The sequence below is a fragment of the Lontra canadensis genome, unplaced genomic scaffold (assembly GCF_010015895.1).
Source record: "Lontra canadensis isolate GAN:19392208 unplaced genomic scaffold, GSC_riverotter_1.0 scaffold73, whole genome shotgun sequence".
NCBI lineage: Eukaryota > Metazoa > Chordata > Mammalia > Carnivora > Mustelidae > Lontra > Lontra canadensis.
The window spans coordinates 704,523-730,011 of record NW_022631067.1 but is presented as its reverse complement, the minus strand read 5'-3'; the positions used below and the strand labels follow the sequence as shown (position 1 = coordinate 730,011).

General features: G+C 53.3%; 1 protein-coding gene across 1 annotated transcript in view; it reads left to right on the top strand.

The window, feature by feature from the left end:
• Nucleotides 1–25,238, top strand: part of CUL4A (cullin 4A) — a 41,239-nt gene extending 16,001 nt beyond the window's left edge. Inside the window, exons 6-20 of the mRNA XM_032881009.1 lie at nt 2,274–2,436; nt 2,805–2,894; nt 4,071–4,153; nt 6,998–7,065; nt 8,195–8,313; nt 10,572–10,764; nt 12,057–12,161; nt 12,468–12,578; nt 12,660–12,745; nt 13,144–13,251; nt 17,848–17,961; nt 19,193–19,298; nt 19,482–19,654; nt 23,379–23,531; nt 25,094–25,238. Of these exons, the coding sequence (XP_032736900.1) occupies nt 2,274–2,436; nt 2,805–2,894; nt 4,071–4,153; nt 6,998–7,065; nt 8,195–8,313; nt 10,572–10,764; nt 12,057–12,161; nt 12,468–12,578; nt 12,660–12,745; nt 13,144–13,251; nt 17,848–17,961; nt 19,193–19,298; nt 19,482–19,654; nt 23,379–23,531; nt 25,094–25,189 (1,768 nt within the window). The 3' untranslated portion in view covers nt 25,190–25,238. The remainder of the gene's footprint in view (nt 1–2,273; nt 2,437–2,804; nt 2,895–4,070; nt 4,154–6,997; nt 7,066–8,194; nt 8,314–10,571; nt 10,765–12,056; nt 12,162–12,467; nt 12,579–12,659; nt 12,746–13,143; nt 13,252–17,847; nt 17,962–19,192; nt 19,299–19,481; nt 19,655–23,378; nt 23,532–25,093) is intronic.
• Nucleotides 25,239–25,489: the final 251 nt, after the last annotated feature.

Sequence of the window (25,489 nt, the reverse complement as noted above, 5' to 3'; positions counted from 1 at the left end):
TCCCCTCTGCTGGGAGCAAGGGGCCGAGGCTCTCCGTGACCTTCCAGAAGCTGGTCCAGCCAGTGGTCCAGTGAAGCTCTGAGCCTCACCTCCGAGGCTGGTGAGGTCATGACACGGGGTCCTGAAGCCCCCCCCCCCAGGCCTCCCCACCCGCTGACTGGCCACACGCACAGAGGCCTTCTTTCAGGGATGCCGCACCGTCACCCACTTCCACACCTTCACCCACTTCCACACCCTGTGCAGATGTCGTCTGCCGCGCTGCCTGGCCCCGGGGTGCCCGCCGCCGCCTCACGAAGCCCTGCTTGACCTGACTGGACTGGTTGCTCATGTCGTCTGTGGGCTCTTCCTGGGCTCTTCTCTGTTCCCTTTCAACCCAAGTTCTTTAAGGAGCGGCTTGCTTTTCCAGTTTCCTTAGCATCCATTCCCCTGACCTGAGTCTCCCTAAGGTGTTGCTGACCCCTGCTTGCCAGAGCTCATGGATGCTTTTCGTTTTCTATTACCTGACGTCTATGCAGCTCTGGACACTTCTTGAAAGCCTTCCCTTGTTCGGTGCCACTGTCCCCCTTGCCGCTCTGCCCTCCCTAGCCTCTGCTCCTGTACGCGAGGCACTGGACACTCTGGGGGCCTGCAGCCTGCCGGCCCTGGGCAGAGAGAGGGGCCTTTGTTCAGAGAAGCAGGGTGCTGTGCTGGGCTCGCCATGAACAGCATGGCAGCTGGTGTGTGCAAGGTTCCGTCCTAAGAGGTCCAGCCCTGCCGGTATACCGAGTCTGCTGTACAGCTCTGGACGGATGATCATTTTCTCCGTTTTACAGATGGAGAAACTGAGGCAGACAGTGCCCATAATTTGCTGTTCCCAGGTTGTTGGGCTGCCTAGTCTGAACTGTTGGTTCATAAACACAGTTCTTAACGTAGTCACGTCATCAGAGGCAAGAAACTCCACTTACAGCGTAGATGACGGTGGTCTCAGGCCACAGCAGCAGGCAGGAAAGCTGCGCCTGCTAGGACCAGACTCTCGCTGCAGGTGCACGAGAGACGCCCCAGGCGGGGAGGGCCAGCCTCCTCTGGGGCCTGAGCTTCGCAGAATGAGCGGGAGTGCTGATGTGGCCGAGGCCGAAGGAGTTGCTGCTGGAGAAGAGGAAGCCTGTGTGGAAACAGGAGCTGCTCGGGATGAGCGGTTTGTGAGGGAGGCGGGGACACGAGGCCACAGGACGTCCTGGTCACCAATGGCGGAGAGCAGCGAGATCGAGATTTTAGAAAGCAGCGTCTCGCAACAGAAGAGCAGGTGGATGAGTGGACAGCGGACGCCGCGTCCGCCCCGCACGGGCAACCTGCCCAGGGTGGAAGGGCTTCACGGGCAGGAGACTAGACTTGTGACCCCATTTATAGTGTGGGAAGGACAGGCGGGGACCCAGAGGCAGTGCGAGCCAGGGTGGGACTCGGATTCAGACCTGGGTGCCCGGCGTGGGCCTGCACGGCTGACCCCTGCACCTGCCTGCTGCGTCCAGCACATGCACAGAGCTCCCAGGCCTGCGGCTCCTGCAGGGACCAGGAAAAGCCTCCCGTGGTGCATGTTGTAGGACGGGGTCCGCAGATGGGGCTCCCTGGAACCCGTGCCCCCTGCACGCTGCTCGCCGCACCCACCTCCGCTGCCTGTTGAGGAGACCTGGTGGGCCCAGGAGTTGAGTTTTGTCTGCCTGCTCAGTGCTGGACACGTAAGGGGCCCGTGGAGATGTTTGAACAGAGCGCAGAACCTGTTCCCCTGGGGTTTCTGTGCCTGGTGACCGGCAGTTGGATTTCCTCTGGAGTTCCCCAGGTGACAAGCCGAGGAAGGATGGACTCCTAGAGTCTCGTTTCACGTTCCTTTCCTCGGTGGGAAGGACCAGATAGAGGAGAGGCCCCAGTGCTGGGGAGAGGGGGAGTTGGATGACATGCCGTGGAGAAAGCAGAGATGGAAAAGGGTCAGACAGGTTCTGGGTGGGTGGAGATTCCTAAAATCCACCCCAGGAAGAAGGATGTGAGCCACGGTGTTTGCAAGATCGATGGACTTTACGTTGACAAGCCTGACACACCCAGGGAAATAGCCTTGATAAGGAAGCAAACACAAAGCACGCTAGACCGGCCGAAAACGGAGATGCAGCAGAGCTGGGCTCAACACATGGATCTGGGGTTAGATCAAAACTTTCAGGATGAGAGTCACAGTGTAGCTCGTAGCTTTACCTCGGACTTCTAAAAAGTAAAACTAACGTACAGTTTTGTTTCTACTCTTCATACAGGGACATGGGGCTGGAACTCTTTAGAAACCATATCATTAGCGACAAGATGGTTCAGAGTAAAAGTATCGATGGAATTCTGCTCTTAATTGAACGAGAGAGGAACGGTGAGGCAGTGGACCGCAGCTTACTGAGAAGTCTGCTGAGTATGCTGTCTGACCTGCAGGTAATGCCCCCGCCCCGGCCCCCCTACTCCCGCAGAGACAGGTGGATGCAGGAGAGGTCGAGGGCTGGATACGAAGCTCAGTTAGCCCTGTGCCACCAGCCCCAGAAGAGAGCCCTTCAAACACACACCCAGCGCCCCAGGGAGAGGGCGAGGGCCTTCGGCACTCACAGAGGAGAGAGCGCGTCAGGTGGTGTGGGCTGCCTGGGTCCCCGAGCCCAGAGCCAGCCCTGCCGCCCGGATGCGCCTCTGGGGGCCGCGTGTTAGGGCAGGTCACTGCCACTGGGCTCCCTGGAAGTCTTGGGTATGTCAGCACTTCCTAAGGTAGATTTCTTTCCTGTAATTGATCGATAACTTTGGTCATTTCCTAGGTATACAAAGATTCATTTGAACTGAAATTTTTGGAAGAAACTAATTGTTTATATGCTGCAGAAGGCCAGAGATTAATGCAAGAAAGAGAGGTGAGACAAGGAAGTACTTTTGAATCGCTTTCTTTGGTTTTGTAGATGTTCGTTGGAGTGTAATTTCTAAAAACTTGTCTTTCCACATAAACTTTTTATTAGACTTTTCTGAAAGCCACAATCTAGCTGAAATTCTCGGGAACGAGCTTCATTCCTACTACAGTAAAGATTTAATTTCTTTCTTCTAACTTAGAAACTTGTTTATTTCTGTCCCCCGCCCCAGGTAAAAAAGGCCAGTAAAGTTGCTTCTGAAATGTGTAAAATGACCCAAAGTGAAGCAAGAGGATAACAGTTAAATCTGAAATAGGAAAGATACATCATACCCAAGTCTTCCCTTTGTGTGAGACACTGAAAAAATTATCCGGAAAACCCCAGGAAAAAACATGAAATAATAATATGAACCCAAAATCTTGGCAACAGATTCAAAAGTATGAGAGCAGGGACTGAAGGAGGCTCCTCTGGACTGTCCCCCAAGGCCCCTTGTCATTGCATAGCACAGGCCGGCTATCGGTTCTTCTTGGTTTGGAGAGGACGTTTCACGCCCCATACCCAGCCCTGCCCTGCCAGTAGGTCCGTGTCCTGGGGCCTCTCCTGCGCCCTCCGGTGAGGGCAGGAATGCCCTTTGCCCCTGAAAGCATGAAGTGCGTTGTGAGGTCTGCAGCCGGGCTCTTTGGTGTCCTCGAGCGAACACGCAGTCTTTTGATTAGCTTTTTGCTGACCCTGTCCTCTGTGGGCCAGAGATGCGCTCGGCCTGCACCCGCCAATCCAGGGGCTGCCCTAGGGGCCTTGGTGGTGGGAGGGGACCCGTGGCCTTGTCCCCAAGCTCCACTGTGAGCAGGGCACAACAGTGCCGTGCTGTCCCATCCCTTGTTCTAGACATCCAGTTTACTCTCCAGAACCAAGTCCCAGGAAGGTGTCTTCTGTGCACCCACCCCTCCCACAGCACTCTTCCCGCAGTGCTCCCCCCACCGCAGTGCTCCTCCCGCTTGACTGCTGCCACTTCTCCCACTCCTCTGTGTTCATATTTAGTTTGAATATATATTTTGCTTTTTTAAAAAAAACTTTTGTGAGGACCACATGTTTTAGCTTTTTGGGTAATACCAAGAATCTTTGTTACCTAAGAAAAAAGGAAAAAGAATCTTTGTTACTGACATGCTTAAATGTTGTGTTTGGAAGGTTCCAGAGTATCTTAACCATGTAAGTAAGCGCTTAGAGGAAGAAGGAGACCGAGTGATCACGTATTTAGACCACAGCACACAGTGAGTACTGCTCATCTTCTCGGTTCCTGCGGCCGGACTGCAGCGAGCCCCTCCCCGGGCTGGCGTGCAGTAGGCTGAGGGTGATTTTGTTGTTCACGTGTTCTGCTTGTATTACTTGTGACCATTCCACGCTTGTGAGTTTCGACAGGTGCTGCGTCATGAGATTTTGCCCAAACGGAGCACCTTGGGCTGAGGGGCTTGGCACCTTCGAGTTTAGAGACCGGGATCTGATTAAGTCAGTGGGGTATCATTGAATGTCGGACAGTTTGGATTGTAAACCTTTTATTGGACTTCTGCAGTAGCTGGCGTTTTTATTTATGTTACTAAGTCCCATGATTTTCTCTTTTCATCTAATTTTGTTTGCTCTAAATCTGAAAATTGGAAAGTCGTTGGGGAAAAGTAAAAAGGGAAAAATTGTGAGAATGTCTGTTTCTCACTATGCACATAAACTTCATACTTCATTCAAGTGAGGAGAGGTAAGGACGGAAATGGGATGGAAAAGAGACTGACGGGTACAATGTGCAGAACTTGTGACTCGCCTGGAACAGGCGGGATGAAAGAAAGAGGAAGAGTTACGGTGCTTTGCAAAGACAGGAACTAGAGGGTCAGGAGAGGAAGGGTCTCTGCGGACATTTGAGGGGCTGGGGAGCGCAACACCTGCGGACAGGGGCAGTCCTGCTGAAGCCGGGCCGGCCTTGCGCGGGTGCTGTAGGGACACGGAGTCGGGGGGGGCAGGGCGGGGCGCCGCAGGGGCTGGAGGCCAGCAGCAGGGAGGCACGGGGTAGGAGAGGAAAGGACGCGTGGGTGAGAGCGCAGGTCAAGTCAGGGAGCTGCAGGGGCGGGGCGGGTACTGGCACGGCTGGCACTGGGTACGGGGCTCCTGTTGTTCTTTGTGTGTGCTGATGCACTCTGTACGTAGGCTCTGTTTTAAGCTGCTCGTGCCAATTTTAAAAGTACGTTGCGTAGAAGAGCGTATGTAAATTCTCCAAGTAAGGCCTGCGGGGTGTCTCAGATCCAGGCCCAGGCGTGGGTGGGTAGGAGGAGCGCTGCCTGCTGCAGGATTCAGAGATCACAGAATAAAGTCATTGTCAAGGCAAGAAGGGGAGACTGAGGATAAATAAGCCAGCCACGGCAGCCTTAGGGCTGGGCTCAGAGTGCCCCATCCAAGGCCCCTGCCCCCAGTCTGAGTGTGGTGCACGGTCGCCGGGGAGAGCGTGCCTGAGAGCAGCAGGGCGTTACCTCCTGCCGCACCTCGTCACCCACAGCATGGCGAGGTCACTTGGCTGCCCCAGCCCCAGGGATGGCTTCTATGTGCCCCCAGGACTCCTGACCCTCGGGGTGGGAAGGACCTGCTCTCCTGTTGGTTGGCAGGAATTCTCGCCAAATCAGTAAGTTGTCACCATGGATTATGAGGTCAGTCTTCGGGCACCTGGGTGCTAAGGCAATGAGTTCCCCAGGACTGAACCTTTGGTCACAAGGAGTCTGTAGTATCTTCTCTTAGCTCGGGACCAACCACGGCACTTGAGCTAGGGCAGGCATCAGGGGGACTGGCGGGGTCAAAACTGTGATGGGGTTTCCCACGCTGCAGAACCACAGTCTAGGCCATGTCCTGCCTGGAGGCAGGGGTTCTGTGAGCACAGGACGAGTTGCTAAGCACAGTCATCGGGGACGTGCACACTGAAACCACAGCGCAGTTCGCTTCACACCCACCAGAACGGCCTTGTGGTTACAAAGGGCAAGCGGTACGCAGCCTCGGCGAGACCTTGGGGACGGAAGCTTCGTGCCCCTGCGGCGGGCACGGGAAGTGGGCAGCTGCCAGGGAGGATGGTCGGGTAGGTCCTCCAAGGGCTCCGCAGAGGTACAGGCCTTTCCGACGTCCTTGTTCTGCCACAAACATACGTTCCCACGACACTTGTCTACGGGTCGTCACGGCAGCGCTATTCCTAGTCTGCAGGTGCACGGCCCCCGCTGCGGCCGGGCATGGGTCGGCTACGCTGCTGGCCCTCCCTGCTCTGCCTCTGACCTCTGACCTCACCCCCAGAGCCCATGGCCCTGCTCCCCCTTTTGGAGGCAGACTGGGAAGGTGCTGGCTGGCCCCTCCTCCCTCCCTCTGCTACTCAGGAGGCCTGAGCTGGGGGCTGGAGCCAGCATTGGCCCTCCTCTCTCAAGGGTCACGGTACTCTGTCAGGAAGCTCTTTATGAACAAAGGCTCTGGAACGTGCCCCCAGTGATAACCCTGGGGCTAAAGCACGTGTTCCGGTCTTTGGAAACAGCCAGGACGAGAGCAGCTATGGGAGACGGACCCAGGGAGAGTGGTTTCGCATGTCCCTGTGAGGGCAGCAGCCCCGTTAGCACAAGTTCAGAGGCTCACAGTCTGTTCTGCGTGGCACTCATGCCGCGTGAGCCTCATGTCGGCGCTTCCAGAAGTAGGGTTTTTGACAAGCGGTTGTGGGAAGGGACAACCTGTCCATGCAGAGGGCAGTGGGGCCTGGAGCGGGGCAGGCCGTGCAGTGGAGGTCGGGGAAGCTAGGGTGCCTTGCACTCAAAGGGCAGAGTCTCCTTTGGAAAACTGCCAACCGAGGGGCGCCGGGCACTTGTCTGTGTGGGTGTCTCCTCCTCCCTGAACCCCTGTCTCTTGGTGTTAGTCGGTAGACAGTTTTTAGAAAGACTCCCGAGTCCACTGGGATGGCGGGGACATTGTTCTCGGCCGGAGGGAGTGGCTGTCTTGGAGTCCGCCTGGCTCTGGTGGAGTCCCGGGACGTCTGTGGGCACAGACCCCACTTCATGACCACGGGCCCAGGTCTCCCTTCACTTCGCCTCTGACACTGGCGTTTGCTCGTGCAGGAAGCCGCTGATCGCTTGTGTGGAGAAGCAGCTGTTAGGAGAGCATTTAACAGCAATTCTGCACAAAGGTAGGTTTTCTTAACTCTCCTGTCAGACCGAATGACAGTCCTTAATATATTAAGAAAGCAAACAACGTAACAAGGGAAAGGACGTTTTTTATTGTAATACGACAGTCACTAAAAATCTCTTTAAGAATAACAAACGTGTTGGCTCTCAGGGAAAATGAGTTCCAAGAAGTAGTGAGCGGCCTGTGGTAGGAATCCCACGGAGCATGCCCTTAGCCAAAGCTGCGGAGACACCGACCGCAGACGGCTGGCAGCTGGGGCCTCGTGTGGCACTCGTCCTCCGTCGCGGGCCCGTGCAGAGCACCGTGGGTGTAGGCTGCTCGAATAGGCCCTTGGGTTGTCGCGGGGACTTCCTCCCCACGCCCTCTGCGCAGATAATGCCACGTGGCTGGGGACTTGCACCAGAGTGCGCGTCTCCATCCTGGTCTCCTGGACGAGGGAGCACGTGGCAGTGCTGACCGGGCCGCGCTCTCTCACACCACGTCCATCACGGTGCCCATAAGCCCGGGGGAACGATGACTCCACAGCCACCGTGGGCTGTTGGATTGGCTCAGTGTGCGCTCCTGGCTCACTCCTGCCCTTCAGAGTGTGCTTCCTGCCCTGGGCGTCTGAGCGGGCACGGCTCGTGTCTCCTAGCACGTTGTGCAGTGCGTCCAAGTGCTGGTTACCGTTTGGAAGTCCTTGGAGCTACAGGATCTGCTTCAGGATGTTGGAGACCATAAAGCTTAATCATGGGAAGGCCCAGAATTAGAAACATAAATTAGAAATTATAAGAAAAATGAACAATCAGCTAAAAGATGAGACATGGTGACACCTGCCCCCCCCCCCCCCGTGACAGATCCACTCTCTGAGCGATAAACTACGTGACGGATAACATGGGGCCGATTGGGGCGCGCTGGTCAGGCCGCGGTGTGGGCGAGACCTGAGGGATTAAGGAACACAGCTGCCCGGGGGCTCCGGAAACGGCCCTGCCCAACAGGGTCAGGTCCGAGCCCGGAGACCGGCCTGCGTGCACAGAGAGCAGCAGCAGCCCCTGCCTTCTGCAGCGGCTTGCTGGTGTCTTCACGGTGCGTGCTGCGCCGCGCGTCAGTTGTGCTGACAGGCTGTGCTTCTGTCTGATGTGCCGCCTCAGGGCTGGACCACCTGCTTGACGAGAACAGAGTGCCCGACCTCACTCAGATGTACCAGCTCTTTAGCCGCGTGAAGGGCGGCCAGCAGGTCCTGTTGCAGCACTGGAGCGACTACATCAAGGTGCGTGGGGCCGTCTCGGCGGGGCCGTGGCTATGCTGTGGCTGTGGCTGTGCCGCATTGGGGCGGGCATTCCACCTCCAGGGTGTGTGGCGCCTGGCAGAGGAGCTGGGCGGTCTGCAGGCACCATGGTGTTCGTGGGGCAGCTGCGTGGGTAGACAGAAGTCCTACACTTCCTTCCAGATTGCTGGCGCAAACCTTTGTTTTTAAGGATGACGGCAGCAGCGCACGCACCGCGTACAACCAGGCGTGACAAAGGTCAGCCTTTCGTGACTCCCTGACCTCCAGGTCCAGTTCCAGCCATGATTTTCAAGGGTCGCCAATTTTGTGACTCTGCTTGTTAAACACCCCATGCCTTCGCCCATGAGAATTCTTAGGCGTTTTGGTGTATCCCTTCGCTGTGGATACTGCTGCATTTGCTAGCCACCCAGGACTGCGGTTCTCACGACACTTTGGCGTTTCTTGCCAGGTTGGCATGTGGCTACGGGACGGTGGCAGGAGGGCACTTGTGTCGGCGTGCTCAGCCTCTGCCCCTGGGCATAGGTTACACCCCCGCGGCTGGGGGCGTAGGTGGACCTGGGGCAGTCTGGAGAAGGTGGGTGCAGGGTACCAGCACTCATAGCCCAGCTGCAGTGCTGCTCTCTCGTGGGCCAGATGTTAGCACCCGGGGGAGCGGGTAAGCGAGCATGTGAGGGGTCCCTTCACTCTCTGCTGCGTGCAAACCTGTAATTGTCACAAGGAAAACTTCAGTAAATAGAAGGGGTAATGGGAGGCCTGCATGCCGCCGTGTGGACCAGTCCCAAAATCGCACACCTGTGAACACGTGGACCGCTCGGGCACACACGCACAGCCCCCAGACGTGTACAGCAGCATGGGGGCTTCGCGGTACAGGAAGTCTGATGGAGAGTGAGGGTGTGGCTGTGAGCAGCCCCCAGGGAGCAGGAATGCGCACTGAACACAGGAGGTGCCCCTTGACGAGTGTCAGTCTAGGCGGTGCAAGTCCGTTGCTGAGCGTCCATTGCAGATGAGCGGTCACACTGACAAAACACCGGCGTGTGGCCGTCACAGGAAAGCTGACCTTGGGCAGTCTGTGTGTTATTTTTAAATGCAGTCGGAGCAGAAGGGTCCAGAGCAAAAAGTCCCATGGCCGTACGGTGTCTGTCCACTACGTCTGTGACACCCAAGTGCATGTGTAGGTTGTACCAAGGCCACGTTTCCAGAAACATACACGTTCCTTCTACTAAAGGACAGAAGTTGACTGAATACATTTTGAAGATCTCATTGGCTGTATTTGGTGATTCATGAACTGGGCAGCGAACCGTCCAGCAGGTAGAAAGCAGCCCCGGAGAGCTGTGCGATCCAGCAGACTTTTATAGGCAAGGGACCATGCTCTAGGAAGAGCAGTTGGTGTGGCAAGGTCACCTTCCTCCGGGTGGCAGGGCTCTGTCTGGCAGAGGACCTCTCTGTGCTAGCAAGCCTGCTGATCGCTCTCGGGCTCCATTCCTTGGAGGGCAGGCAGTTTGTCCCGGTCTGCTGGCCTGGGGCTGGGCACGGGCACTGCACTCGGGGCTGCCGGCTCTGTCTTGGCAAACACATGAAGCAGGACTTGGACTCACACGATCTGTGCTGTTGGGGTGTGCACGCCTCAGGCAGCCATTACATGTTGGATAGGGTATATTTGAGTTAGAGGTACAGGCTAACAGCTGAGCTCTTGCTGGCTGGCAGTGGGGGGCAAGGAACACTGCAGTCAAGAAGTCCAAGTGGGTCTGTTGGGTTAATGGCGACTTCTGATTGAGGAATTCATATGTAAAAGGTTTTTTAAAAACAGTGGATACTGGGGCGCCAGGGGGGCTCAGTTGGTTAAGCGGCTGCCTTCGGCTCAGGTCGTGATCCTGGAGTCCCAGGATGGAGTCCCGCATTGGGCTCCCTGCTCAGCAGGAGTCTGCTTCTCCCTCTGCCCCTGCCCCCCTCATGCGCGCTCTCTCTCGCTCTCAAATAAAAATAAACTCTTGAAAAAAAAAAAAAAGTAAATAAAAACTGTGCATACTAATTGATAAATTCTCCCAGAAGCAGAATTATAACACTGAAGCATTAATTGTATATTTGCTTAGTCTTTTGAATGTGGGGTGAATCTGTGAAACTTGAAATTGTTTGGTGATTAACACCAACAGTAATTAATTTACATGAAAGTATCGTGATTGAGAGCAGAAGTGTGTTACCACTACCTGTGGATGACTTGGTGTGTGTACGTGTTCTTGTAGACTTTTGGGACAACAATCGTGATCAATCCTGAGAAAGACAAAGATATGGTACAGGATCTGCTGGGTTTTAAGGACCGGGTAGACCACGTGATAGAGGTGTGCTTCCAGAGGAACGAGAAGTTCATCAACCTGATGAAGGAGTCCTTCGAAACGTTCATCAACAAGAGGCCAAACAAGCCCGCGGAGCTGATAGGTAGGAGAACAGCCTTCCACACGGTTTTTAATACGGGAAAATGGGGCAGAACTCAAGCAAATGTTTTTTCCCCAGAATGTTTAAGCTCCTCTTGGGGAGGGGAGGGAAGCATTTGTGTTACACCGCATTGGGACACACGTCTTTAAAAACGTGCGCGTTACGTTTGTATTAAGCATATGGCGTTTCTGTGAGGGTGAGCATGGTAGTAGTTTTGTAAAGATGAAGCTTGACGTCACAGAAGAAAGGGACAAAACTGTTCTCTCGTGCACGTCCTGCACTAGCAGCTCCAGGGCTGTGTTTGGCGAAAACGAGCCCTGGTTCTGTCGTGATTACAGCAAGTAATTTGTGCCCAGAAACTGGGTGAGGAGGATTGGCTCGACTTGAGTGTCTCCGGGTCGTGAGCGTGACCTGACTGATCTGTGGGGCACGTTTACATGAAGGTACCCTCAGTCCCTACCTCTCTGTCCTCACATCAGGACTAAGTAGGATAAAATCGGATGAGGTCTTAAAAGATAACATGGTTTAAGATGAAACCGTTTTTAAATGATCAGTTTATTCAGTTACGTTGTCATAATACCAAAACGTATTTCAGGGTGTGTGGACTCGTCAGGGAACGTTTCTAGGCAGAGGGCAGAGAGAGAGAGTAAATGCAGTGATTCAGCACTGGGCTTCCTGATTACCGTTGAGAGGATGTGATGGGAACGTGGGGTTCATCATGCAGTTCTCTGCCTTTGTGTGTGTTCAGGGTATTGGATAATAAAAATTGTTAAGAAAAAACTAATAGAAGCAGCAGCGAGAGGGGCCCCTGGCTGGCTCAGACGGTGGACCGTGCAACTCTGCATCTGGGGGTTGTGGGCTCGAGCCCCACACTGAACAGAGAGATTACGTAAGAAAATCTTTAAAAAAAAAAAGGCAACAAAAGAAATGCACAAGGCAGTTCAGTTTGGCCTTTATACCACTTTGTGGACTGTGGTTTCTCCAAAGACAAATATTCAGCTCTTGGCCAAGCCCCGGCCGCGGTGGGTCCGTGCGGCCTCAGGGATGCCGCGTCTCAAAGGCAGGTCACTCCGGTTTCTGCAGCGGTGGTGGTGTGGAGCCCAGGCATGTGATTCAAGTATTTATTCTCACGTGATTTGAGAGTATTTATCTTAGAAAATCAGGTTATCTGCCTTTTGTCTCTTAACAATGTCATTTTGGAAAGGTTCCAGTGCTGCCACCTGCTGTTTGTGTATGGAAGTTAACGATTAGAAAGTTACCAGTTCTTCAAATAATTTAAGCTCTTGATCTCACAGCAAAGCATGTTGATTCAAAACTGAGAGCGGGTAACAAAGAAGCCACGGACGAGGAGCTGGAGAGGATTCTTGACAAGGTCATGATCATATTCAGGTTCATCCACGGTGAGACGCGCCCCACGCTGTGGCTGTTAACACTCAGCATGGAGGGGAGCTTACCCTGTCCAGACTTCTGTCTGGGGCCCTGTCTTTCCTGGCGAAGCCTTTCCCGAGACATTTCCACTTCCGCATTAGCACAGGAGGTAGAGGGACGGCCGCCCGTCGATGGCCGTGCACGTGCTCTCTGGGGGCAGTATCCCGGGAGGCTTCCGAGTTAGAGCCGCAGAGCCAGCGCCTAGACGTCCCGCAGTCGGAGGGAGTGTTTGCGTGTTAACTGTCTGTCTTATGTCGTTCTCATTTGGTTACAAATAGGGAAAGATGTCTTTGAAGCATTTTATAAAAAAGATTTGGCAAAAAGACTTCTTGTTGGGAAAAGTGCCTCAGTAGATGCTGAGAAATCGATGTTGTCCAAGCTAAAGCATGGTAAGTGTGGGGCCAGGCCTGTCCGCCGTGGCACCCGTGTCCTGTGCCCGGTGCCACTCACGCCCTCTGCTTGTGCCCCAGAGTGCGGCGCCGCTTTCACCAGCAAGCTGGAAGGCATGTTCAAGGACATGGAGCTCTCCAAGGACATCATGGTCCAGTTTAAGCAGGCAAGCTGTGTTTTCGTTCAAGTAGAACAGCTGTGCGTAAGCGGTCCCCCTCCACGTTGTGTCAGGCCCTCGGCCTTCAGAACGACACCTCGTGTCTCACGCGTTTGAGTTACTTAAATTCAAAATGAGAAAGAAGAATAATCCCTAAAAATGCATAACAAAAAATTGACTTAAACAAGTGCAATAGCATTCCGTGTTGGTAACGTCACCAGAGAAGCAGGAAAAATGTCTCAAGTTACTTTGGAACAAGCGTTCTGTGGCTTCGTGGAATGTGTCCTCAGGACTCAGTACAAACGCGTGTTGAGCTGCATTTCAAAAATTACACCGTTTACCTTTTCGTGAACTCGTTGTTTTTGATGATATTCTACAATCCTTACTTTATCTTGTTTTGTTTTCAGTACATGCAGAACCAGAGCGAGCCAGGCTCCATAGATCTGACCGTGAACATACTTACGATGGGCTACTGGCCAACGTACACGCCCATGGAGGTGCATTTGACGCCAGAGGCGAGTGTCTGAGAGAGGGTCTGCCTGTGCTCGTACGTACATCAGCACCACCAAAGCGCAGTAGACATCCTGCACGCCAGCCAGGCACAGACGTGTTGTCTATCACCAGATATTTAATGAGAGGATTTTTAAATTGTACCATCAAAGATCCAGTGTCCTTATAGTCTCTGGAAAGCAGCGATGCTCAGGGACTGCCTGTGTCCCTGTGTGGCTCCTTCTGTCCCCTGGCTGACCGGGGAGAAGGCAGCAGCACAGGCGCTAGGAGGTAGTACTCGCTGGTTGTCCTTCCGTCCCAGGGTCGACACGGCGGGTCTCGTGGGCACCACTGCTCAGGGCTCTGTAGGTTAGCCACAGCTGTGGGCCTGCTGGGGATTTGCAGGTAGGAAGGAGGGTCCTGAGCTCGGGAACTTAAAGTCGGCCCCGTTAATTATTAATACCAGGTGACATGGAAGAGGGCTGCTTCTGGTGTGGTTCCGGAAGTAAAAGGAGCAGGGACGAGGACCTTCTAGAAAGGCCCAAAAAGGCATGGAGTTGCGGGAGCTGGGAGCCCAGGTTGGAACAGTCCCTCTGAAGGCTGCTTGTGTTATTTCCAAGACCATGTCTTCCAGGATTTTCTTGTTTCTCACCCTACTGGTTGCCTTTGTGGTTTTAGTTTTTAGATTGTTTTTAATTTATTGTTGAAGTACTGGTGTCCTACCGGTTTACACATTGTCTTCTGCCTTTCCTCTGCCTCTGCTCTAGACACTGACGTTCCCAGAGCCCTTCAGCTCCCTTCTCAGCCCACACAGGCACTCGGACTCTAGCCTGTGCATCCCTGGGCCTGGGCACACTCGGACGTCCCAGGCTCAGCACCCCAGATGGCTCTCATCCCCTCCCCCTCCTCATCCCCGCCCTGTGGGGGGTGCGACTATGTCTGCAGGTGCAGAGGCTGTGTCCAAAGCTGCTTGTAGGCGCCACGCAACCCCTGCCTCCCCAGTTCCCACATTTTCCAGGGCCTCTGTGTGTCATATCCCAAATGGAGCCTCCTGCAGCAAACCTCGCTTCCCCCTCACCCCCTCGCGGTGTGCAGCAGGCCGGCCGGGTGGGTCCACCAGGCTGTGCCTCTTGGGATGCTGCTGAATTTTTTGCTTCTTATTTTGAGGTAAGTGAAGATTTGGACGGACTTTGCAAGAATAGTTCAAAGTGTCCCCAGAAGCAACTTCCCGTGTCTCCAGCCCTGCCGCCAGCGCTCCTTCTCTCTACGTGGAAGGGTGGCATGCTCCTGCCGCGTGCCAGAGATGGTCTCCTACCCCTACTACCTCGGTGGGCACTTCCCCGGGCACGTTGCCGGGTCAGACCCCCGATACTGCTCTAGTGATTGTCCCGTGGGGAGCCCTGTCCTGTTTTGTCCAGACCCCGCCCAGTTAGCTGTGGCCTCCCTTCTCCGTCACCCCTGCACCATCATCTTTCTTTCCTGAGGATCACATTTTCGTGAATTGTCTCTGTGTGGCGTGTGATGCAATTCCGGCCATGCTTGTCCAGCCAGAATCGCACCCGGGTTTGCTCGGTGCTACGTCAGGAGGCCTCTGCTGTCCATTGACACCCCCCCTTCTGTTGGTGGGGTTCACGTTGTCATTGGGTTACGGTGTTAGCTGGTGTCTCGACTGTGATTAGTATGTTTCCTTTTGTAATTTTGAAAATCTGGGGGAAGATGATACTCTTCTTTCCCCGCAGACTCTCCTGCTGGGCAGTTCCTGCCTGAAGCCACTTGCACCTTGACGAGGAGTGGCTTTCTCTGTACAAACTAATGGACCCCTGGTTACTTGCCTCGACGTTCACGCTGGCGCGCGTCTGGCTGGCCCTCTCACAGGCCCTTTGTCCTTCTACGTGCTTGTGTGGTTTTTTTAGTACTTTTTCATTTCCTGGCAAGAGATGTTTGAGGCTTGCCATACTTTGCCTTTTTAGAAAATATGCCTACAGTATGAATGTAAATAACTCAATTGGAGGTGAAGTGTACCTACAGTTTAGGGCTTTAAGCTGTACAGTTGGGGGACACCTTCTAGTTCATTGCAGACAGAGCCTGCAGCCGTCGTGCTCCCTCCCATCCCCCCACCCTCCCCCAGCCCAGACCTCGGCACCCACTAGCCCTCCGTCTCTGGGTCTCCTGTTCTGGTATTAACGTAAACGGAACCTCACGTTGTGGCTTTCGTGTTGGGCTGCTTCCTCTTGGCTTCCTGTTTTCAAGACCCGTCTATGCTGCAGCCTGTATCAAGCCTCCTTCCTTTTTAGGGCTGAGTGATACTCCAGGGTGCGTACAGACCACGTATTGTCCATCCATCTGTCCGTCTGTCCACGGATACTTGAGTTGCTTTTGGCTTTTGGCCGCTGCGGGTGTCGTGGTTGTGACGGGTGTGGAAATACGGGGTCCCCGTTTTCAGTTCATTTGCGGTCCACGCCTGGGAGCAGAAGTGCTGGCTCACGTGAAGGCCGTCATCCCCCAGTTTCTGCAGTGGCTGCCGCTCCGCTCCCACTCCTGGCGGAGGCACACGGGCCTCCAGCATCGCCGCATCCTTGTCCACATTCGTCATTTAGCTGTTGTAGCGGCAGAGAAGCAGCGTCTCGTTGTGGTTTGATCTGCTTCTCCCTAATGAGTAACGACACTGTTCAGTGTCACTTCACGTGCTCATTGGTCACTGTCGCTCTGGGAAGGACCGTCTATGCGAGTCCCTTGCCCGTCTTGACACTGTGTCACCTGCCTTCCTGTTGCTAAATCGCCAGAGTTCTGTATTATTCGGACACTGCATCTTCTTCCAGGTGTGCGACTCGCAGATCTCTTCCCATCGAGTGAGCTTCTTCCTTTTTTAATAGTGATTTTTGCACAGAATTTTAGAACTTTGATAGAGTCTGATCTGTTTCTCTGTTGTTACTTTTTGGTGTCCTGTCTAAGAGCTCTGGCCAGCCCAAGGTCATGGAAATGCACTCGTATGTTTTCCACTGAGGCCTTTGTGGTCGTAGCTCCCACAGGGAGGTCTTTGGTCCGCTCGGAGCCTGGGGCTGTAACCGGCGCACAGTAATCACCCAGAATTAGCCGCCGTCCTCCCCCTCTTCTTGCTGCTGTCAGGAGTTAATCTCAGGGAAAACGTTTTTAAGAAGCGTGTCACTGTCCTGGCTTTTTTGTCTGGGGGTCGTATGGCGTCGGATGTGTGTTCTCAGAGTCGCTGCCTTTCAGATACATGCTGGAAAACTTAGAAACAGAATGACAGTCACGTCTGGGATTTGATGTTGACGACAGGTAACGGGTGTGGGTGATAGTTTCGAAGCGTGAGGACAGGTTTGCCGCGCGGGTACAAGGCCGGTGGGCGTCGTGACCTGGAGGGAACACACAGGAGGAGAGCAGGCAGGGCGGGTTCACTCCCTCACGCCTGCCGTGCGGCAGTGCGGCCCTGCCCCGGGCTCCCTGTGCAGTCGTTGTGACTGCTGTCAGAGGCAAGAGCAGCAGGAGAAGACCCGTGAGGAAGGCGTTCTCACAGGTGATGGGCGTGGTGGCGGGTTCCCACTGGAAGCCCGAGGGGGGATGGCGTGGCGCACCGAGTCGAGTGGAGGAGGCCAGGAGAGGCCGGCGCGGTCAGCGGTTCAGACGGAGGGGACCTAGGCTAGCCTCGGGAGGGTTTCACTCTTGCTCCTTAGAACTTGGGAGCAGCCAAGGACGCTGACAACGGAATGAGCCAAGTGGCTGACACGGAGGGCCGGAAACTGAAGGTGCCACGGTGGCCGGGGTGGGCGGGAGACCAACCGAGCAAGGCTCCGAAGGACGGACGTGAGACAGACACGGAGGTCTAAGCGACGAGTGTCGTGGAGGGCAGGGGAGGCTGCCGTCTGCCGTCCGTGCACAGAGCTGTCAGTCAGGGTCATCTCGCCAGTTGAAGCCCGAAGCAGCACTCGGCCGTCCTGGGCAGAGTGGGGGACGTCCAGGGACCCGAGCACAGAGAGGGCGGGGGGCGTCTGGCACCCCAGAACGCACATGTGGAAATGCTGTCGGGGACGTAAGAGAGCTTGTCTGTTAGGAAGAGTGGGGTGCCGGGTGTAGACCGCACGGACACCTGGACAAGGAGGAGGGGCTCAGGAACTTGGAAGCAAGGTCACAGCAATAAAGAACTGGGAGAATGTCTGGAAGGTGCGGGGAAATCCCAGAAAGTAAGGACAGAATACGCAAGCAGGCCCCCCGGCATCTCACGGCCCCGCCCTGCCGGGGCGTGTGGGCGGAGCACCAGGAGCTGGTGCAGCCGCTGGGCCTGAGGCCAGCGTCTCTGGGGCTGTTCCCGGTGGTGCTGACGGTCTCTGCCACTGGCCCGGGGAGCCCAGTGTACAGTGTGGGCACTGCCGAGCGTGGCCTGTGTGTCCATCAGGTGCCACTTCCGGCAGCATCGCCGGCGGGAGGAGACCCCGGTGTGCCGATGGCGCACAGCTCCAAGGGCCATAGGTTAGTCCGGAACCACGGCGGTCAGAATACAGAGCTGATCTTTCTATTGCGCTGAGAAAACCTACAAAAACTCTGTGAGTTGCACAGTACGTGGTCTTAGATGACGATTACATGTGCTGTTTTCCTGCACTTGGCAGATGGTTAAACTTCAGGAAGTATTTAAGACGTTTTATCTCGGAAAGCACAGTGGTCGGAAACTTCAGTGGCAGACGACACTGGGACATGCTGTTCTCAAAGCAGAGTTTAAGGAAGTAAGTTCTTTGTCTGGTTCACTTATTTTTTATAAAGTTACTAGCATTTTTTAAATTGTGGTTGAGCTTCAGTAACAAACAAAAGATCGTTCAGTATAACAGCACTGGCTTTTCTGGGTCGATAGAATGAAATACTTGAAGGGTTGATTCTCTAATCAATAAACGTCAATAAGAAATCAATAAAAATAGAAAAGCGTTTACCTAACTGAAAAAGGAGCAAAGGGAGGCTGGCTTGGGCAGCACACGGACCGGAACTGGAACAGCACAGAAGACGAGCACGGCCTCCACGAAGATGACACGCAAGTCCCTGAAGCGTCCGTGCTTTCCAAAGAGCAAAGGATAGAGGTGGCTCGTGAAAGCAAGGCTAAGAAGATCGAGTTCAACGAAAATATGTTCTACTTCTCTGCGAGTCGAAGGGTTACGTATTAAAATGCAGTAAAATACCACATTTTAAGTGCAGACTTGATCAAGGCTAAAACTTCAAGGAGCAGCGCCTCTCACTAGTGGGAGCGTGGGAGCGTTTGGGAGGGCCGTTGGCATAGCCTCTCCAGCCTCTGACGTCACAGGCCTTGTCACAGTAGTGCGGGTGCTGGAAATTCCTCTTAACAGGACGTTTGCACAGAGCAGGAAATAAGCCTGTTTGTTTCAGTGCTAGTATTAGAGGGACCGTGATAGGAGAGGAAAGCGCATACCGGTCACAAAACGGTGCCTTCATGTTACTGGGTGACTTCAGTTCTGTAAATAAGATTTGATGGTATACGCCAAGCAAAACCTTGACAAAAGTTCTGCTTTGCTGCTGTTACAACGTACTAATGCATGGTACCCTGTAGATGAGGCAAACATACATACACGACACGTGTAAATCACACATACCCTGACCTGCCTCTGCACAGCTGACCCTTCCCCACACCCCTGCAGCTCTCCTCCGCATGGCGCTCCCTGTGTGCGTGCTACAGCGTGCGTGCGTGCGTGCTCCCTGCCTGCTCAGCGCGTGCGTGCACGTGCAGGCCTCTGCCGTGGGGACTTGGTGAATAGAAGCGGGAGATGCTGTGAGGTCCAAGGCCCAGTGTCTCTTTATTTTTGTATAGTCCGTTGCTGCTGCCTGTTTGGTGGCTGGTTAGTAGTTCCCTAGCCCCACGCCCCATACAGTTTGAGAGAAAAAAGATACCCTTTCAGCTTTTCCATAGATTGTGCGGACCGCTCCCCACACGCCGTGCCCATGTTCTTTCAGGGAAAGAAGGAGTTCCAAGTGTCCCTCTTCCAGACGCTGGTGCTTCTCATGTTCAACGAAGGGGATGCCTTCAGCTTTGAAGAAATCAAAATGGCCACGGGGATAGGTAAGAGTCCTACTGTCTGCATGAACGCGTGGTTTCTGCATGTCCTCGTTGTGAAAACCTGTGTCCGTGGAAGAGAGGATGTGGGCTCGGGCTCTGCTGGCCACACTGAGGGCACGGCTCCCTCTGTTCCTGCTGCCTCCTTCCCTTTGACGGCAGCCGCTGCCTGGTTTTCTCCCCACGCAGAGGACAGCGAGCTGCGAAGGACGTTACAGTCCCTGGCCTGTGGGAAAGCACGAGTTCTGATTAAGAGCCCCAAAGGCAAGGAGGTGGAAGATGGGGACACGTTCACGTTCAACGGGGAGTTCAAGCACAAGTTGTTCCGGATCAAGATCAACCAGATCCAGATGAAGGAAACCGTACGTACGCGCTTCCTCGCGAGGGCCCGGTGCTCGCGGTCCTTCTCGTGCGCCCTCTCTAGCGCCGGCTCACTTGGTATTCGTGGTCGGGCTGAACGGGAGACAAGCGCGTGCAGGTCATCTTCCCTCCCCAGGAGAGTGCGGTGACAGATCTTCCCCGGCCGGATTCTGTCAGCATCGAGAGCTCGTGTCCAAAACCCCATCACTTGCCTTTTTATTTGCGCCCAGCGCCCCTCAGCCTCAGCCTCAGCCAGGGCCTGGGGAGGAAGTGCCGAGGGTCGTGGTGTCGCAGGCCCACTGACATGGCGGCTGCGGTCTGTGCAGGTGCAGCGTCTGGAGCGTTGACAGGACACCAGCTGTCTCGTGTCCAGAGCACGGTCTGCGCCGCTGCCCTCAGGCCCTTCCTGACGCGGCTGCCCTCACGCCCCCGGGCTGTTGTCGCGCATGCAGGCCAGGAAGGCAGCGGCACCCCTGCTTCCTACGTACAGAACGGGGTGTCCAGTGGCCCCCGGGCGTGTGTGAGTGGAGTGGCCTTGTGAAGGCACAAGGTCGCCTCAGACTGTCAGGACAGCTTCAGTTGGTCTCAGGGGGCTTCCCAGGCGGGGACACTGGCTGCTTCACCTGCCTGCGGGCGTCCGGGGGGGCCCAGTTGGAAGTAAGTTGAGATCCCACAGAAAGAAACGCAAGAGGCCAGTAAACTATATAAAAGATACTCATTCTCATCAGTAATTGTTTTTCATTGGAATTAAAGTAATATTCCACTTTTCATCTGTCAATGTAGGAAATGTTTAAAAGTTTGATAATATCCAGAGTTGGCAAGTATGTGAGAAAACAGGCATTCTCTTCATGTTTTTGTCTTGAAAGATGCTTTTAGAGGGCAATTTGACATACTTGTTAAAGATTTAAATGCATATGTCCTTTGATCCATCTTTTTTAACATTAGGAATTTCTGATAGATTAAAAGGCGTACCATTTTAGAGTGCAGATTTCAGAGTGGAACTGTCCTCTTTCTCCCCTTGGGATAACCTCTCCTGCCACTTCTGTTTGCACTTGTGCAGCTTTCTCCTGTGATGTAAATAGATAATCTTTTTTCTGATGGGATTACTCTGTATATGCCATTTGTATATAGCATTTTGTAACCTGTTTTTACTCTTTATTATGGGCTTCTTTCCATGTCAGGACTTGGTTTTTCATGGAAGCAGAGTCGTTGGTTGTGTGAATCTGTGGGAGCTTGACAAAGCCGTGTTGAAAGGCATTTAAGTTCCTTCCGTCTCTACTGGAAATAACGTTCCATGAAACATCCTGGCACAGAGATTCCTCTGTGCCTGTTTGTTTCTTCAGTGTAAAATCATTGCCCTGGGGAGCACCTGGGTGGCTCAGTCAGTTAAGCCTCTGCCTTCAGCTCGGGCCATGATCTCAGGGTCCTGGGATCGAGCCCCACATCGGGCTCTCTGCTCAGCGGGGAGCCTGCTTCCCCCTCCTCCACTCCCCCTGCTTGTGCTCCCTCTCTCACTTTCTCTCTCTGTCAAATAAGTAAATTTTTAAAATCTAAGAAAATAAAATAATAAAATAAAATTGTTCCTGTTGAATTACAGGGTCAAAGAATGTGTACTTTTGTTAGTGTGACCAGCCTTTGCCAAATGGAAGTCTGGAGTACTTTTACCAGATCAGTGTCCAGCTTCGCAGGAGGGCTGGCCCTCCCTCCACCTGCCTTTGCCCACCCTGTTGTGCCTGCCCTCTTAGCTTGAACTTGATCATCTTATGCCACTCAGTAGCTTATGCAAATTCTGTAGCCTTTCTGATCCTCAAGTCTTCATCCTTTAAAGTAGACCTAATACGACCACAGGCTGTGTGAATCAGTGCGGTGTTTGCAAAGCCTCCTGGCTGAGACCTGTCAGCACTTTGTCGGTGTGGCCGTTTCCTGGTGAGCCGTTGGTGTTTTGTCTACGGAATCGCTTGTTCAGGTCACTGGCACACTTGCCGGCGCATTTGTTCTCACTAGTAAATGTTCTTTGTATATTAAAGAGACTGACCCTTTAGCATTTGTGACAGTTTTGTCTTCTGAGATTCTTTTCCCCCCACATCGTAGTTTTTAAGTTCTTAAGTATAGTCTTTGCCTTCGTGGTTTCTGACCTGGGGGGTCATGCCTAGGAAAAAAGACCTACCTTTACCCCAACATTTAAAAAATAATAACTTGTATTTTTCTGGTAGTTTTTACATTTAAGTTTTTCTTTGAGCGATGTAGAAATTATTTTAATATCAAAAAGCAATCTAACTACTTTTCCTGTTCTAAAACTATGGATTGAAAATACAATTCTTTGACAACTTATTTGAATTGTTCTCTTTATTTATTAAGTTTACATATTATGGGTCAGTTTCTCAATTGTGTTCTACGACGTTGACTGATCTGTTTTATGACCAGCACTCAATTCTTTTAATGAATGTGCCTGTTCCTCTAAACTTACTCTCCCAGTGAGCTTGAGAGTAATTTTACCCTCTGAATAAGAACATACATTTTTTAATCAGTGCATTACATTAATTTCCAGTTTTCATTTTCATCATATTAAGTCTGATTTATATCTGTGTTTGTATATATATGGATATAAATCTCTTCTCTTCATGGGATTTTTCTACAAATACCAAGCGCCTTCTCTGGGCCACGTCCTCTGTGAAGCACGGAGAACTCATCTGTTAACAATAACACGTTCTTACCAAGTGTCTGTCTCGGGGAACTTTGAGCCAACAGGTGCTAGATGATTACGTACCAGTGAGCTTGTTAGACTTGAGGTCAGAGTCATGACCGAGAAGTCCAGGAAAGCCGGTCTAGTCCCGAGGGTCAGGGAAGGCTTTCCTGCCAAAGGCAGAGCGGAGCTGGGTGAGGCCTGGAGAGGCAGGTCACACCCATGAAGGACGGGGGGAGGCACTGAGGACTGCAGGCCGGCAGGGCCTGTACAGCGCCGGCCCTCACACTGGTGTACATTCTGCCCGCACGTGCGCATGAACACCCTTCGTCTTTGCGTCTTTATCTTGTTTCCAGCCCCTTTACAGAATTCCCATGGTCTTCAGTCGTTCTTCAGTTGATTTTCTTGGGTTTTTGGGTTTATAGCTCATCTACAAAGAATTACCATGTGTCTGCTCCTCTTCAGTAAATTCTCTTAGTGCATAGCTAGAGCCTCTGAAATAACTTTTTCTGTTTTATTTTTAATTAACTTATAATGTATTATTGGCCCCAGGGGTACAGGTCTGTGAATCGTCAGGCTTAAACACCCTTCATAGCACTCACCGTAGCACACGCCCTCCCCAGTGTCCATCGCCCAACTTTTTATCCTGTCCAGGTTTTTATTTTATTATTTTTTTAATTGTTCCTTATATGTTAACGTGTGTTTTAGATCAAGAAGATGTTCAGTTTCAGTAGTGGGTTTCCGGATGATGAGCAAAGCTGACATTTCTGGAGCGATCTCTGATAGCTGTTGTGCTGTTTTTACTGTGCTACTGGATCTAATCCAGAATATGTAGGATTTATACAGTGTTTTGTAGCTTTTTTGTGAGGGAAATGTAACTTTATTTTTGAAGGTCTGGTACTGACGTCGTCTTGTCCTTGGGAAGCTAGGTTTTGCTAGCGTACCAGAACAGGATTTGCCCAAAGGTTGGCCTTTCTTTGCATCGGAAGTTTCTCCTCAAACTCCACACTCTGAAGTAACCCGTCATGTGTCCGCGTGTGCAGGTAGAGGAGCAGGTCAGCACCACGGAGCGCGTGTTCCAGGACAGACAGTATCAGATCGATGCGGCTATCGTCAGGATAATGAAGATGAGGAAGACTCTTGGTCATAACCTTCTAGTTTCTGAACTGTACAATCAGCTGAAATTTCCAGTAAAGGTAAGTGGATATTATCTTAATGAAAAGTGTCGTGTCACGCTGAACATCGGGAAGACGTGCTCCGTTCTTAACACCATAGACTCATTTGTCCACATCACGGGGGATTGTTTCTGCACAAACCCACCTGTGCGTCCACCAAGTGTCGAAAAACCGGCCGGTGAGGACAGCAGAGTCCTTATCCCAAATGCTGTCCGTCACCGTCGCAGGAACGAGCGGTCGCTAACCCTCGCCCTGCAGGGATGTCGCACTTGCTGGGGAGGGGGGCCTGCGGTGCAGCTCCCCACAGTGTCTCTCAGTGGTGTGGCTCTTCAGATTATGCCCAGGGAGATGCCACAGACGCTCATTCACTCAGCAGTGACGAGCACCAGAGCGTTTTCTGTTTTGATAATATCTCCTTCTTTCTGTGCGTAAGAAAGTCGACCCTGAACCATTCAGTCTGTGCACGTGTCCAGGACTGAGAGCTGTCCAGGGCGTATGTGGGGTCCCAGCGGGTAGGGAAGCATTAGGGAAAACTTGAAAACGTGAGCCTCCACCCGGAGAGATACGGGATTCTCCTGAGACCTGGCTTTCCAGTGCCTGCGCCTGGCCGGCCCCGTGTTCCTCTGGGGGCGGAGGCTCCCTGATCCCGTGCCATCTGGTTTGGTACAGGAGCAGCCGACTCTGTCCTCTCCGAGGGGCCCAGTTAGACGGCTCAGTGAGCAGACGCCGACGCGGCCGCAGGGGTCTCCCCAGGCAGGCACAGGGCTGCTGTGCACACCGGAGACGGCACATTCTCCACGGTCACGAGACCCTGCTGCGGGCGCCGTCCTTTCCTGCCTCCGGCAGTGTGGGGCTTCAGTTCCCCTTTGCAGATGAGAGACCCGCAGTTAAAGGACTGAACGGGGGGCGAGGTGTGCAGCGGCCCCTTGTCTTGTGAACGTACGATCTGTTGCTGAACAGGTGGTCAGGCCTTGGATAGGGACCGTGTGCCCTTGCACAGGGGAAGCTGGTGCATATGTGCCACAGGTGTGCTTCCTGCCACAGCAGAGCCGGGGGTGCCCTTTCCAGGCAGCCTCGCCACAAAGCCCGTCGTCTGCTTTCAGCACAGGAGCACTCGCAGTCTGAGGCACCCCCACCCCCCCAGAGCATAGATGGCCAGGACGCGCTCACACAGCACGGGACTTAGGGAGACACATCCTCACGAAGGATGAAGGTGCCCTGAGACGACGTCGGATTTCCCCGTCAAACAAATGCAACGTGTGGCCCCCAGAGTGGGGCTGCCGTGCTTGGGAGTCAGTGAGCGCTGGCCGAGAACGCAGTCTCCCTTGACCCCTCACGGCCTGCTCTGACCATTCACAGGGGAGCACTTTGATCGAGGGAGAATGTTAGCATTGTCTTTGAAGCGCAGGGACTTCCACCGGGTTCATTTTGTAGTTGGCTTACAATCGCCGTTGACATACGGATACGTACATCTCCTACAATCATGCACTCGCTTGTAACCATGTGCTTCCTGCGTGTTCTGGTCCCCTTTGTTTGTAAATTGAATGCTGCTATAATGGAGGGGTTTTGTTTTTCTTTTTCAGCCTGGAGATTTGAAAAAGAGAATTGAATCTCTTATAGACAGAGACTATATGGAGAGAGACAAGGACAATCCGAATCAGTACCACTATGTGGCCTGACGTGTCTTTCTCTCAGCAAGACACTAGAATGTACCTTCAGAGCAGTGACGCAGTGACGCACTGCCGTGCTGTTTCCAGGACTTCTGACATGGAGCCAGCACGGAGACTCTGGGATTAGAAGGAAAAGAGATGATTCTTGGGTCGCCCTTTACAAAGTTCATGGGTTTGCAAACGACATATGTAACTTTCCCTCCAGTTCTCCTCTTATTCTCTCGGTGTTCAAATCGTTTCTGTTGCTCGGATGCAGATTGATTTTGCGATTGGACGAGAAGATGTTGGTTAAAAGAGTTTCCTTTGTGA